General features: G+C 36.5%; 1 protein-coding gene across 3 annotated transcripts in view; it reads right to left on the bottom strand.

Annotated features, from left to right (window-relative positions):
• The window catches only part of NHLRC2 (NHL repeat containing 2), a 55,368-nt gene that overhangs the window by 2,035 nt on the left and 39,298 nt on the right, over positions 1-14,035 (bottom strand). For all 3 annotated transcript variants that reach the window (XM_055248649.2, XM_055248666.2, XM_055248657.2), the window contains exons 6-10: positions 10,068-10,167; positions 6,054-6,285; positions 5,363-5,485; positions 4,221-4,430; positions 2,916-3,135 (exon numbers count right to left, since the gene is read on the bottom strand). In XM_055248649.2, coding sequence (XP_055104624.2) covers positions 2,916-3,135; positions 4,221-4,430; positions 5,363-5,485; positions 6,054-6,285; positions 10,068-10,167 — 885 coding nt within the window. The remainder of the gene's footprint in view (positions 1-2,915; positions 3,136-4,220; positions 4,431-5,362; positions 5,486-6,053; positions 6,286-10,067; positions 10,168-14,035) is intronic.

Raw genomic sequence — 14,035 nt, forward strand, 5'->3', positions numbered from 1 at the left:
CATGTACCCTAAAACCTAAAGTATAATAAATAAATAAAAAAATTTTAGAAATAAACGTATGACACTTGAGAAAATGGATCATTTTTACCAAATAGATAAAAGTCTTCAGGGATATAAAAACTACAGAATAAAATTTTATCTAGGGAATACAAATGTATGTGCAACTCTCTAGTGACTTTCTGGTTAATAATGAATTATTGAATATCTAAAAATAATTTAAAAATACACACACACTTTATTTAGAAACAGGTACCATTGCATATCTATTCTCTGTGGGCTTAAGTAATGTAAAAACCAAGAGATTTTGTATATCTTATTTTAATACGTAAAACTCTTCCTAGAAATAAACATTATCTATAACAAAAATCGAAAAAACTACTAACAAATTTTAAGCCCTCAAGAATTAAAATCATCTTTAAATGCTTTTATTCATCTCGACCTTCTCTTGGAACACACGTGTCATACTGGGGAAGCACAGACACATACAGACATTCAGCCTAAGAGGGTGGCAGCCTTCAAGAGCCAGCATTTGGGAAATATATGAAATGCTTTCCCGCCATGTAAATGGAGAACACTGAACATTTTCTAACGACTCCTCTGTACAAAAATTGGATCATCTACTGAGTGTGATGAAATGCTGTCTACTTTTTAGCTTTTCTATCTCTTTTGTTCTCAGGATAAGTCAAGCGACTCAGAGTACCTGCCTTTATCAGTCCTCTTGATGTCTCTTTTAGTTTATTGCTTTAGTTTACTGAAAAATCAAATTTGAGAAAAATATGTCAAATAAGAGTAAGAAGGTGAAAGATAAGTACAAAGCTTTTATGGTGAAGCTTTTAAAGAATTCTTTTTAAATTCTTTTTAAAATTCTTTGGCTTTCTTTGCTTATTCCTGGACTGGAGAGTATCTTTTATCTAATGCATGATTTTGCTAGAGAGATTAGAGAACTTCTTATATTTTATTTATTATTTTTTGAGACAGAGTCTCGCTCTGTCACCCAGGCTGGAGTGCAGTGGCGCGAGCTTGGCTCACTGAAGCTCCGCCTCCCAGGTTCACACCATTCTCCTGCCTCAGCCTCCTGAGTAGCTGGGACTACCCTACCAACACACTCGGCTAATTTTTTGCATTTTTAGTAGAGACGGGTTTCACTGTGTTAGCCAGGATGGCCTCGATCTCCTGACCTCGTGATCCACCCGCCTCTGTCTCCCAAAGTGCTGGGATTACAGGCGTGAGCCACCACGCCTGGCCAACTTCTTATATTTTAAGTCAAACAAAGAAAATAGTACTAAGCTATTTTAATGTCCAAATCTAGAAATAAAACAGAAAATGTTTCTTTAGATATTTTTCATATATATCACACACACAATTTGTGAAGTTACAATACATGTGGTGCTTTTATGCTGCTGTTTTGGCTTAAAACTTGCATATACTCTAACTTCTTTAAGATTATACAGACCAAAATTTGGCTAAAAATAAGTGTTTCTAAATAACAAGCTAAAAGAGAAAATGTCCTTTAAACATAAGTGTACAAATGTACTCTATAATATTCAAAAACCTTAAATTATTAGGATTATTGCCTGAAAATTATCTGCTACCATATAATAAAAATGTGGCCAATATCTTGGACAAATTAGATAAAGTATCTATAGACTACTTTATTTGAATACTATCTGTATTTTATATCCCAATGACTCAATATTAATTAGTGTGTCTGACAATGCAGACCAATGTTAATTTGTCAATATCCTATTTTAAAAATTAATACACTGCTCCTACAGTGACACCATTAAATACACTGCTCTTACAGTGACTGCTCTTACAGTTACACTGAGAAAAATTAATGATCTCCAACTGATGTAATACCTCCAGACTTAAATTGGCAGTCTAGGACTTGCTCTGAACCTACAGAAGGCTATGGAGTGGCCAGGGTTTGAGTATTCTTCTGTCTACAAAGCAAGCTCCAAAGGTCCTAGTACATGGTTAGCCTTCCCCTTGTGGGAAGTGACAAGGGGTGGTTTCCCTACAGACTCAATCACCCTAGAACCAGCCTCCCAAACACTAACCAGCAGTTCCTCCCAGCTAGTCTACCAAGATATCATTATCCTCTTGGTTTAGACACTAAGTTGATATTATAATTGCAGGCCAGTGGCTGCTGCCCTGAGAAAGTTGAAGGTAAGAAGGCATGAATTACCCAGGATTTGAGTAATGTACAAAAGCAAAGTGTGTGAGAGGGTATGAAGGAGGAGGAGTTGGGAAGGAAATGGAAAATTGAGTGAGAAAGTGTGAAAGAGCGTGGGAGACCAGGACAGAAGAACATCAATCAGAGACAAGTTGTAATTTAGAAGTTCTGAACTACTAAAATTTCACTTTAAAATTTTTGTCCACCAGGTTAAGATATTGGAAAGCACTACTGCAAGGCAAGCAGTATACGGATTCCTTACCATAGATTAATGAAATAAGGAGCTAGCTCACACTGTGATGCACGAATAGAAGAAAGGGAGGAATGCCTAAGAGTGACTGAAAGGAAGAGTCACAGAAAAAGATGTTAAATAAGAAGACTCCACTTTATTTCTGTTTCAGACTTTTTAACTCTAAGATTTTTTTCGGAACAAGAATAGAATGAAGAACAGGATCAGAATAAGGGATGAGGTATAGGAAAGCCCATATTCCGATAAATCATGCTAAGAACTGACTTGTAACTTTTGGTGAGTTACACTGTTCTTTAATAAAGGGGAGGAAAGACTCTTGCTGACTAAAGCAAACGGCCAATGTGGGGTTGGATCTGGATTCATTTGTTCATATGATCTCCTTCAAATCTTGCCTATACAGAGTAAAAATATCACCTAACAAATAAAAAATAACTAGATTAAACATCAAGAATATATGATGTATTAGTATTTGCAAGCTTATACTCATACCTTCAGCTGTTAGAAACCAGCAACTGGGTACTCCTTCAGTTAGCTTTGATCCTGATGGGAGCTCTAATCTGAGTTTGAACTGAAGAGTCTGGCCAGCACATGCAGTCACGGGGGAAAGCCTAATGCTTGGAGCAGATTTAGGCAGTTTGGGTAATGTCTTCTGTTTTTCTACTAGGAATGGGCCATCTACCACAGCATTTTCAGATCTGAAGATGGGGAGCTAGGAAATAAGAAAATTTGTTATTAAAACATAAGAACTTTATATTAATTACAGAATGAGAGAGCATGTTTTTAGACTTTAGTAGAATAATGAAGTTCTATGTCAATGAAACTAATGGCCATTCTAGTTTGAATTAGAATGTGTTAGTTAGATGCCCTCAAGATTATTTTTGTAGATACAGAGAAAGTTTATCTTAGCGACAACAACAAAACCCAACACTTATGAATGAGGCAGAATTAAAGTAACTGTCCAATGTATATAGATGCAGGAAATTAAAGCAAAAGTTTATAAATTTAAACACAGTAGATATACATTTTCTTATAATTTTCCTTGTCAACTATAAGAAAATGTTATTCATCTTATATCAGAGATCTATGTGAACAGAAATGACACATGTTGCAATAGTAATCTGTGTTTTTTATTTTAAAAATATACCATGCAAATTACCAGACTTCAGAAAAAAACTGTTGCATTTTTTTCAGGTAAGTGTCATACATCAAGAGTTAGTTTATAATAGACATTTCTCCTTGAAAATTCTATAAGAAACCATGTCTATATCTTTAAAAATTGACTATAACTCATTTAAGTTTCTTCCACAATCTTATTTTCAACGTCTTGAGAAAGTGGCTTCTAAAGCTTTTGTTAGATTATTTGGTAATGGATTCATCACAGGGAAACAAAGGTTACACGTTAATCTAAAGATCACTGGAAAAAAAAAAAAACAAAAGCAAAAAGCTAAATAACCCAACCCACAGAGCAGGTGTATGTAGTGTATGTCAGTATGTCTATACACTTAAAAACAGATCTGAGTCCTCTCCTTTTTTTTTTTCTTGAAGGTTCAGTAGATTCTCTCCAATTTCCAGTATTTTTCTCAAACTCTCAGCACAGATGGAACTTTTATTTTAAGAATAGAAGGACATCCTTAAAGCAGTCCTGCTGGTCTCTTTGTCAAAGAACACGACAGAAGCATCCACTTACTACTCTCCTGGAGATAGTCTAACCAAAAATGCCTCTGTCAGTGCTGTGAGGATCTTAGCATCATTCTTAAAACCACATCCTTTAACTTACGTTTTAAAATTACTTACCACCGATACCATTTTAGTTTCTAAATCCATCACTTTAATTTGATGATTATTGGTGTCTGCTACATATAATAATTGTCCGTTCTCTCCAATACACAAGCCTCCTGGTTCATTAAAAGTTGACTCGGTAAAACTGGAATTGGTAACATTATTTGTATCTCCAGTTCCTGCTAATGTTGTACAGTTTTTTGTTTTTGGATCCACAACTTTAATCTAAAAAAGAAAGAACAAAAATTCATATATCTGAAGATCAATCTCATGTTTGTAGTATGGAAGAGTATAGTATCAAGCAAGCTAATTTCTGATTGCCATTAATATTCTCAATAAATCTCACAAAAGGAATAGTTATTTCCATATTTTCTTGAAAAGCCAAACATTCAAATTACAGTCTAAGGGGAGATATTCTATTATAAGAACTAAAAACAATGTAAAATCCTTAGCTCCGTCTTGTCTTCTGGAAGCAATCTTTGATGAAATTATTTCTGGAATTAAAAAAAATTTTTTTAATTGAATTGTTTTTCTTCACAATGGGACACACTTTCACAACTGAACTGACTTTGTCTTCCTGAGCATCTAGCATTGCCTGAGAATTTGCTACCTTTGTTAAACTTAATGATTGCCAGTTATGTCTCAATTATATTAAATTTATGGTCTCACATCATGAAGTACTGTATGAACACTTATTATCCACTGATTTTTGTAAAAAGTAAAAATGCAATAAAACTTAAGACAATTTAATAGACAAAAATGGAAATGCTGCTGAAAAAATTATTTACTAACAGGCATTGTAACTATGCAACAGCTCAAAAACATTCATTTGTTAGTTGACATATTAATTTCCCTGCTATTTGCCTTCTCTTGATATACTGAATATGTTACTAAGCAGCTTTGATGGGTTGCAATTCACAACTGTTGGCTATTGCCATTGGAACTGGTTCAGTGCTTTCCCTAGTTCAGAATACCATCATAACCTCCTGGCAAAGAAAGGACCAAGAAAACAGCAGAACATGCTGGGTTATAGTTGTCAAAGACTGTTACTCCTTTCTATATTTTAGAGTGGCAGTTGTAGGAGGCTCACAGATCTTTCAGTATTTTAAATGCCACACACAAAAAGCAAGATATTATATAATTCTGTCACGACTCACCTTGTGATTGTAGGAGTCTGCCACATAAAGTAAATTCCTTTTTTTGTCCCATGTTACTCCAAGGGGGTGTTGAAGCTTTGCATTGATTCCTACTCCATCAATGTCACCAAAAGCAAATAAATTCTTTAATTTTTTTAAAAGAAAAGAAACAGCAGTTATAATTTTTACAGTGTTTTGTTAGAATATGAAGTGAAAATTCAAATAGTTATAAGTGGTATTTAAGTTAAAAGAGAAAATGCTCATTTTCACATAAATAGGGTTGTATACTTGATTCAGATTAGAAAAAAATGACAGTATTTTGAACCTGTATTAATCGGTGGTGCTTAGTAGTTTTACTCACAATACTACATCTGGTCAGGAATAGGTCAAGTCCACTAGTCTGGTGCTCTTTCCACCCCACTGCCCAATATCTAATTTACATTTTTTCTTTTCTCCAATAATCAATGCTTCATCCTTTCTTTCTCCCTGAAACCTTAACATTTATACATAATAAAGTAGAGTCAGTTGACTTTTCTTAGATGGTGTGTTCCTCATGTTGCTTTATATTCACATTTCCTTTGGTTTGACTTTCATTTTGATTCGCACATAGGCCAAGGATGGTCTCTCTTAAATCTTATTAACTTTCTATAATTCACAAAACTGAGAACTTGCTCAGTGTCTGAGCGTACTGTGCAAGAATGACTGTCATTACCATGGGGTCTCTTTCTCCTCCTACGAGGTGCTTCACTGCTCCATCTTTCAATGAAACGGTTCTCACTGTACTGCTCTCACTATCTGCTACAAACAAGCAGCTCCAGGGATCTTCAGAGGCCAAGGAAAGGCCTGAAGGTTGGGCAAAACCTGCCTTGTGAGGATAGGCGTTGTTACGATTCTCTTCATTTCCACTTCCAGCAAACCTAAGGCAGGTTCCTTTTGTTAACTCACTGAAAAACACAAGTTCATAGGTGGAGTCAACATGTGGTATACTGTGTGCAATTTAGTTCTTAAATAAATGAATGTAAATAATCAATAGTGATAAGCCTCATAAAACAACAAACTAGTGATCTTAGCCTAGTTAAATTGTTCAAGTCAGCTTTCATGATAATTTTTCCAACCATTAACTTATTTACCCACTGTGTAGGGAACTTCTTACTTTACTTTGATATACACAAAACTGAAATCACTTTCAAATGTTAAATGAGAAACCCCTGATAGAGTTAGAATTATAAGATAAAAATAATGATCAGATTATTGATGAGATATGTTGTTTTTACTACCTTAAATTCTTAACTTCTTAGTTTCATGCAATATGAGGTTCTGAAAGGGAACTAAAAAGATTATCTAGCTCCTGATAGTTTAAAGCTTCAATTTTCATTAAAAATGTTTTGTGTTCTTGTATATAAATAGAGACTAGCAAAAGGAATTAAAGAATAATTTCTGAAAGATAGCCAGGTCAGACATTATTACTATTATATGAAAAATGATATAATTGTACATAATTATCTTACAATTACATGGGATAATTATGTACAATTATATCAATTGTACAAATCAATTTCTTATGTACATTAGGGAAATTTCTAAAGAACTATTGCAATGATTCCTTTTGTAATGCAGAGAAAGTTTTAGACCCTGGTTTCTAAGTTTATGCTAGAGAGATTGTAAGGAAGACATGGTAGTGTGTTGTGTTGAGGGAAGGGAAGCAGCTGACTCAGGACACAAAATGAGAGTCTGTGTAAATCGTTTCTGAATATGGTACAACATGCAAAAGTCTGAACTCACCATCACTTACTGGCTGATATGTTCCCATAATAAGTTAGGTAGGGAGCAGGGGACAGAGGCAAAGGGATTTAGCATGCATAAAATATGGCCACTTATTCAAGAAATGTATAAACATAGCAAGTACAATATATGTAATAACTAATATGCTAAACAAATTAATTGAAAGGAGTCTACAAGGAGTCTTAATACTTTAAAAAAGAGTTTCCTTAATTAAATAAAGAAAAGAGTAGGGAGAAACAATAACTTTTAAAATGCTAAGGGTCATTACCACCTGAAGATCGGTAATAAAGATAATACTTCCTTAAAATTAAAATACAGGTCAGTGTGGTCCTAGTGCCAATTTCCTATTATGAAGGAGAGTGACAACTCTACTTATGAGGAAATTTAGGCAGCTCTGGACCATCTATGCCTAAAACAGCCATCACCCAGAACAGCATATTCTGGCAACTTCTGTTTGCTGTTTATAATTATGCCTCATGTAAAATCTTATTGGTAATCTCACTGTTCAGGCTACTATCACCTCTTGCCTGGATAACAGCAATAGGCTCCTCAGTGGTATCTCTTATCTCTGTCTCTAGTCTTGCTGCACTCTGAGTGCTGCCAGTGTTCTTTAAAAAACACAAATCTAATCATGTCACTTCCCAGCTTAAACCTTTCTAGAAAGGCTTGTAGAATATCCAAATCCCTTAAAAGTACTCACAAGGCACAGAGTGATCTGGCTTCTACTGACATCACTAGTGCCAATTCTTGCCTGGAAAACTTCCCACTCTCCCTAACTCCTACTACTTTATCAGGTCACTGTTTAGTTGCCTCTTCCAAGAAGCCCTCCTTGACAACTCAAATCTTACTGATGTTGCATCTTCCTCTTACTTATATAAGGAAAAATTTCAATTTTTTTTTTTTTTTTCAAATGGAGTCTCGCTCTGTTGCCCTGGCTGGAGTGCAGTGGCACAATCTCAGCTCACTGCAACCTTCCGCCTCCTGGGTTCAAGTGATTCTCCTGCCACAGCCTCCTGAGTAGCTGGGACTACAGGTGCACGCCACCACGCCCAGCTAACTTTTTGTATTTTTAGTAGAGACGGGGTTTCGCCATGTTGTCAATCTGGTCTTGAACTACTGACCTTGTGATCTGCCCGCCTCGGCCTCCCAAAGTGCTGGGATTACAGGCGTGACCCACCGCGCCTGGCCGAACAATTTCAATTTGCAGCGATTCCTTCTGCACACACTAAGTTTTTTTTTGTTGTTTTTTTTTTGAGATGGAGTCTCACTCTGTTGCCCAGGCTGGAGTGCAGTGGCGCCATCTCGGCTTGCTTCAAGCTCCGCCTCCCGGGTTCACGCCATCCTCCTGCCACAGCCTCTCCGAGTAGCTGGGACTACAGATGCCCGCCACTACGCCCGGCTAATTTTTTGTATTTTTAGTAGAGATGGGGTTTCACCGTGGTCTCGATCTCCTGACCTCGTGATCCGCCCGCCTCAGCCTCCCAAAGTGCTGGGATTACAAGCGTGAGCCACTGCGCCCGGCCTGCACACACTAACTTTTAATGGTTTGCTGATCTGATTCTTCCTCTGTAAGTTCACTGATGACAACAACCACATCTTTTCATTGTATCCTTAACATAGTGAGCATGTTATTTCATCCCTATTGCCTAGCATATAGTACGTTTCATAAATATTTGCTAAATGATTAAATGTCTTAAAACACTATATAAATGTGTCCAAAGCAACATGCATAAACATACACACTATTTGGAATATCTGCTATTTTGAATGATCTATATAAATGTGGCTTTCTATTAATAATGGTAACTTGAGATGATCATTTTCCATGGCTATTTGACAGCCTTTCTGGTTAATGGCTTTTATTCATTTATTCTCAAACCCTTACTGAGCTCCTCTTAGGTACCAAATACTGTGCTGGGTATAAGGGACACAAAAATGAATGGGAGAGGATCCTTTCCTTTAAGAGACAGTTTAGTAGGAGGAAATGGCTAAAAACAAGAACAATCAAAAAGAGAGGAGAGAGAGAAAGAGGAAGGGGCAGTGGGTTGGGGCAGGAAAACTTAGCGCAGTGACGTAACTATATACCAGGTACAGTGAGGTCACAGAGAAGAGTATGGCCAGTTCTGCCTGGGGTATTGGGGGAAGAGGAAAGGGTCTAAGGAAAAAACATGAGAAACTTTGCAGACACTACCCTTTCATCCTTATATCCTTGTGACAGCAAAGCTACCTATGTTTACTGTACATGTTAGGCACTATGCCAAGTTCTCCACATGTATTATTAATTCTCAAAGCAAGCCTATGAGGTAATATAAATAAGGAAACTGAGGCTTCAAAAGTTAAAGTGGCTCTCCTAAACTCACACAGATAATAAATGGCAGAGCCAGGATTCAGTCTCAGGCCTGACTACAAAAACTGAGTTATTAAGCACTCTGCTATGTGGTATTCAACTATTTGAATGAATGATTAGAGATAGTTCAACTATGTCTTAAAAGATAAGGGTCCACTGAATATTCTTAGCTCTCTTTCTAGACAGTAAGGAGAATGATTCTTTGCAGGTTCCCTGAAGTGAAGTGTGGCCCTAAGACTTACTCTGGCTGATAAAATGTAAGTAGAAGTGATGTGTGTCACTTCTGAGTAGAAATTTTAACAGTCACTGAGTGACTTACTACCTCTTTCTCTCTCACTGTGCCAGGATGACTGACAAAGCTCCCGACAGCTCCAGGCTGTTTCATCAGGCTGGGCGACAGAGTAGCACTCCCCAGTGAACTCACGTGAGTGAGCAAGAAACACGCCTTGTTTTAAGTCACTGAGAATCTGCGTTGTGTGCTATGGCGATACAACCTAGCACATCCTGACTGGTACAGTGAGGATGGTGATTTTGAAAAAAGAAATTATATGAACACCAAGTAGTACACTCTACTCAAAGAGAGAGGCTGTCACTTACTTTTTCTTTGGCAGTTTGCCAGAGTCCAGTAGGAGTGCCCATATCTGATGAGTCCCTGCCATGGCTATCCACAAAATGTCACCTCTTTGGACCTCTGAACCTTTATAAAAATAAATCATTATTATTATAATATACATATCTGGTTAATACAAACACTCCAATGGTTTTAAAATGTTAAATTTATGGAGGATAACAATATGTTTATAAGTCATCTGATAAATAAAAGGATCTGCAATGTTTCAAGTTATCTTTGAAAATTTTGTTTTCTTGTGAAAGGTTTACTTTTTTAGACTTGTAATTTTACCCACAACAATTTCACAGGTATCCAAAGTATTCTTACTAGCAATACGTCCTCTGCATCTCTGCATCTGAACTCTGCCTCAGCAGTTTGTTAATTTTACAGTGAGTATTAACAATGTTTTTAAACATCTGATTTCTTATTTTACATGACATAAACTATTAAAAGTGACACTGGCACACATATATTCTGGGGACTGTCTCTGCTTAATCACCTTAAAACTACATCAAAAGCTTTCCACAATTAATTTTTTGCATACCACAATGTTCCAGTTATTCTAGAGCCACAACCTGGGACTACTAAAATGAACAGGAAACCTAAGCTAATAAAATATTCTGTTATGTTAGATATACTGACATTCAAATAAAAGGCTCAAAGCATATGATGCACTCAGAGTAAAGCCTGGAGGCAACATCGCTCAAATGTTAGCCATGATCATTTAGTGAATCTGGACCTTAATTTTACATATTTATACTAGGAAAATATAAATACATTTACAAACTGAACAGCCCTTCAACAGACACCATAGAGGGTAAAAAGTATAATACAACCTCTTCCACTTAAGAAGTTTGTTAATTTTACAGTAAGTATTAACAATGCATGTATTACCAACAGATGATATTTGGTACCTAAGAAAGCACTCAGTTTAGAATTGCTTATTTCTGTTAAATCTACCATAAATCTAAGATAATAAATTTTTTAGTATTAAACAATGAAAATGACTTTTATGTTCCTGCATAGTCAACGGTATTATCAACTATGGAAATGACCAAGAAAAACAAAAACTTCAGTAGGTGGTAGAAATAAAAACATGGAAAGCCCACGAAAATGAATAATCTTATTCATTCTAACATAATTTGGAATGTTTTCCATTCACAATATTTCAAAGCCTTTATTGGTTCAAATTTTTTTTTTTTTTTTTTGAGATGGAGTCTCACTCTGTCCCCCAGGCTGGAGTGCAGTGGCGCAATCTCGGCTCACTGCAAGCTCCGCCTCCCAGGTTCACGCCATTCTCCTGCCTCAGCCTCCCGAGTAGCTGGGACTACAGGCACACATCACCATACTCGGCTGATTTTTTTGTATTTTTAGTAGAGATGGGGTTTCACCGTGTTAGCCAGGATGGTCTCGATCTCCTAACCTCATGATCCACCCACCTCGGCTTCCCAAAGTGCTGGGATTACAGGCGTGAGCCACCGTGCCCAGCCGGTTCAAATACTTTTAAAATGCTACATGAAAAAATGTAAATCATTATGTTTTCAAGTCCTCTACCCTGTTCTCCCATTTCTCTGAATGAAATGTAATTACTCTTATGGTAATGTGATAGACCACTAAAAGAAGAGGGCTCCTGAAAGCATTCCTTTACCAGTTCCTTAGCTTTGGAACCAGGTGGGTCTGGATTTGAATTGTAGTAGCTACATCACTTTCTAATGTGTGTGCCTCAATTTCCTCATCTGTAAAATTAGCACATCATCACTCTACATAAGACTACTGGAAGGAATAAAACAGTATAAACAAAGCACCTAACATGGTGCCAGACATCATGTTAGCTGCTAAACAATTTGCTGTCTTTCAACTTCTATACCTTTCTTATCCTAGAAAGCTTACACCCAGATATGAACATTCAGATCTCTGCTCAAGCTTCTCCCCTACTCCCCCATCTAATACCCCCCCCACACACACACCCATCATTCTTAGCTCCTTACCTTGCCTATTTTTCACTGTAGCATTTATCACTATCTTACATGTTACTTATTTATTAATTTACTGAGCATAAGGTCTAAGAGGCCAGCAACTTTGTTTTATTCACAGTTTTATTAGTAGCACACAGAATAGTGCCTGGCACATGCCAAACGCTCAGCAGGTATTTGTTGAATGAGTAAACTTTCCCCTAGAAACCACAAAAAAAGAAAGCCCTAAAACTATCCTAATGATGGTTGGTATTTCCTAATAGTACTAATGATTCATCTCTAATCCCAGAAGTCTGCTATAGATGTAAACCCGCACTATTATCCTCTCAAACAATGATGCTGAATGGGAGTGGCAGCCCACCCTAAAAAATGCTGTGGATATTTGATGGGTAATATATCAAATAATATAGTCATGCCAGATCATTTACATAATGACTACACTATTTTATTATAAATTATGCTTATTTCTTCTCTATATTTATAATATGTATATATCAATATATAGCACAGGTGGATTATATTACCTATGAATTTCACTCTAGGTATGGTAAAGGAGGCTTTTCATAAAATGTATTATAGGAAGGGGATTTAGGATGTGATAGGGCTGAGAACTCCAAAGCCACGCATAACAGTAAAGCCTTTCAACATCTCTAACAAGCTTCCATTCGTGATAAAAACTCTTAGCAAACTAGGATCAGAAGGCAATTTATTTAATCTTATAAAGAACATTTTTAAGAGAGTCACAGCAAACATCCTATTTAAGAACAAAATCCTACAAACATCCCCCAAGAATAAAAATGAGACAAAGATACCTACTATCAACACTTCTATTTAACACCTTATGGAGGTCCTAGTTTGTGCAACAAAGAAGGAAAAAGAAGCAAAGTACAAAAAGATTAGAAATAAAACTGTAGTTATTAGCAGATGACATAATTATGTACATAGAAAATCTTCACAATTTTATACAGGAATTTAGCAATGTTGTTGGGTACAAGCAAGGATAAATTCTTTCATCCGTTTACAGCAGCAAATATAAAAGAAAATTTATAACGACATTTAAAAACATCAAACACCTAAGGGTAAATATAACAAAAGATTTATAAGCCTTCTACACTGAGAACCATTATTGACAGAAATATAGACAGATATTTTTATACAACTTATCTTGATTGGAAAGTCAGCTCCAGCCAATGTTAGGACCTTATGGATAACAAGACTGCAAGTTTGACCAAGTAAATGAAAATAAAAGCACTCCGTCCTTTTAGCTTCTCAGGTCATAAGCCTTGGAGTCATCTTTAATTCCTCCTTTCTCTCACATGTCACACATGATCCATCAGCAAATTATGTAGGCTCCTTATTCAAAATATATTCAAAATCTGACCACTTCTCACCACCTCCACCTTGACCTAAGCCACTATCAGGGATTACTGCAGGAATTCCTTCTGAACTGGTTTGTCATCCTGTTCCCACCTTGAAAACTGCCTTTTTCTTTCTCTTTCACATCAATGTCCCACTCTAAGAAAATCTCAGAAGGGTGAGTTAGGCAAATTTAGCTCTAAGCTTTAGGAACAAAAACATTTGCTTTTCTTAGCTTGCTTTTAGAGCCTCTGTCTTGGCAAAGGAGAGCTATGTTGGTGCATAGCTGAGTGAAAGATCGAATTTAACTTTGTTATCTAGTTCTCCAAACAGGTCGGTCTAGCTCAGCTGGGGCTTACTATAATAAGGCAAAAGCTTCCCAGTGATAGATAAAGTATGGGCATTGGTTTAGTTTTGGTCTCTGTGTACTTATTTCCTTCAGATGCCCGAGGAAGGAGAAAAAGTAGAGAAGCAGCAGCAGTGTCAGGTCAGAGTTCAGGTGTTTGGAATTCTAGATACCAACTTACGAGGATAATGATAATCATCACCCAGGTCACTTTCTGTGTTGATGGCACCGAGCTAATCATTTTACATGAATTATTTCCTTCAGTTCAACAACCTCAACA

The sequence above is a fragment of the Symphalangus syndactylus genome, chromosome 2 (genome assembly GCF_028878055.3).
Source record: "Symphalangus syndactylus isolate Jambi chromosome 2, NHGRI_mSymSyn1-v2.1_pri, whole genome shotgun sequence".
Classification (NCBI taxonomy): domain Eukaryota; kingdom Metazoa; phylum Chordata; class Mammalia; order Primates; family Hylobatidae; genus Symphalangus; species Symphalangus syndactylus.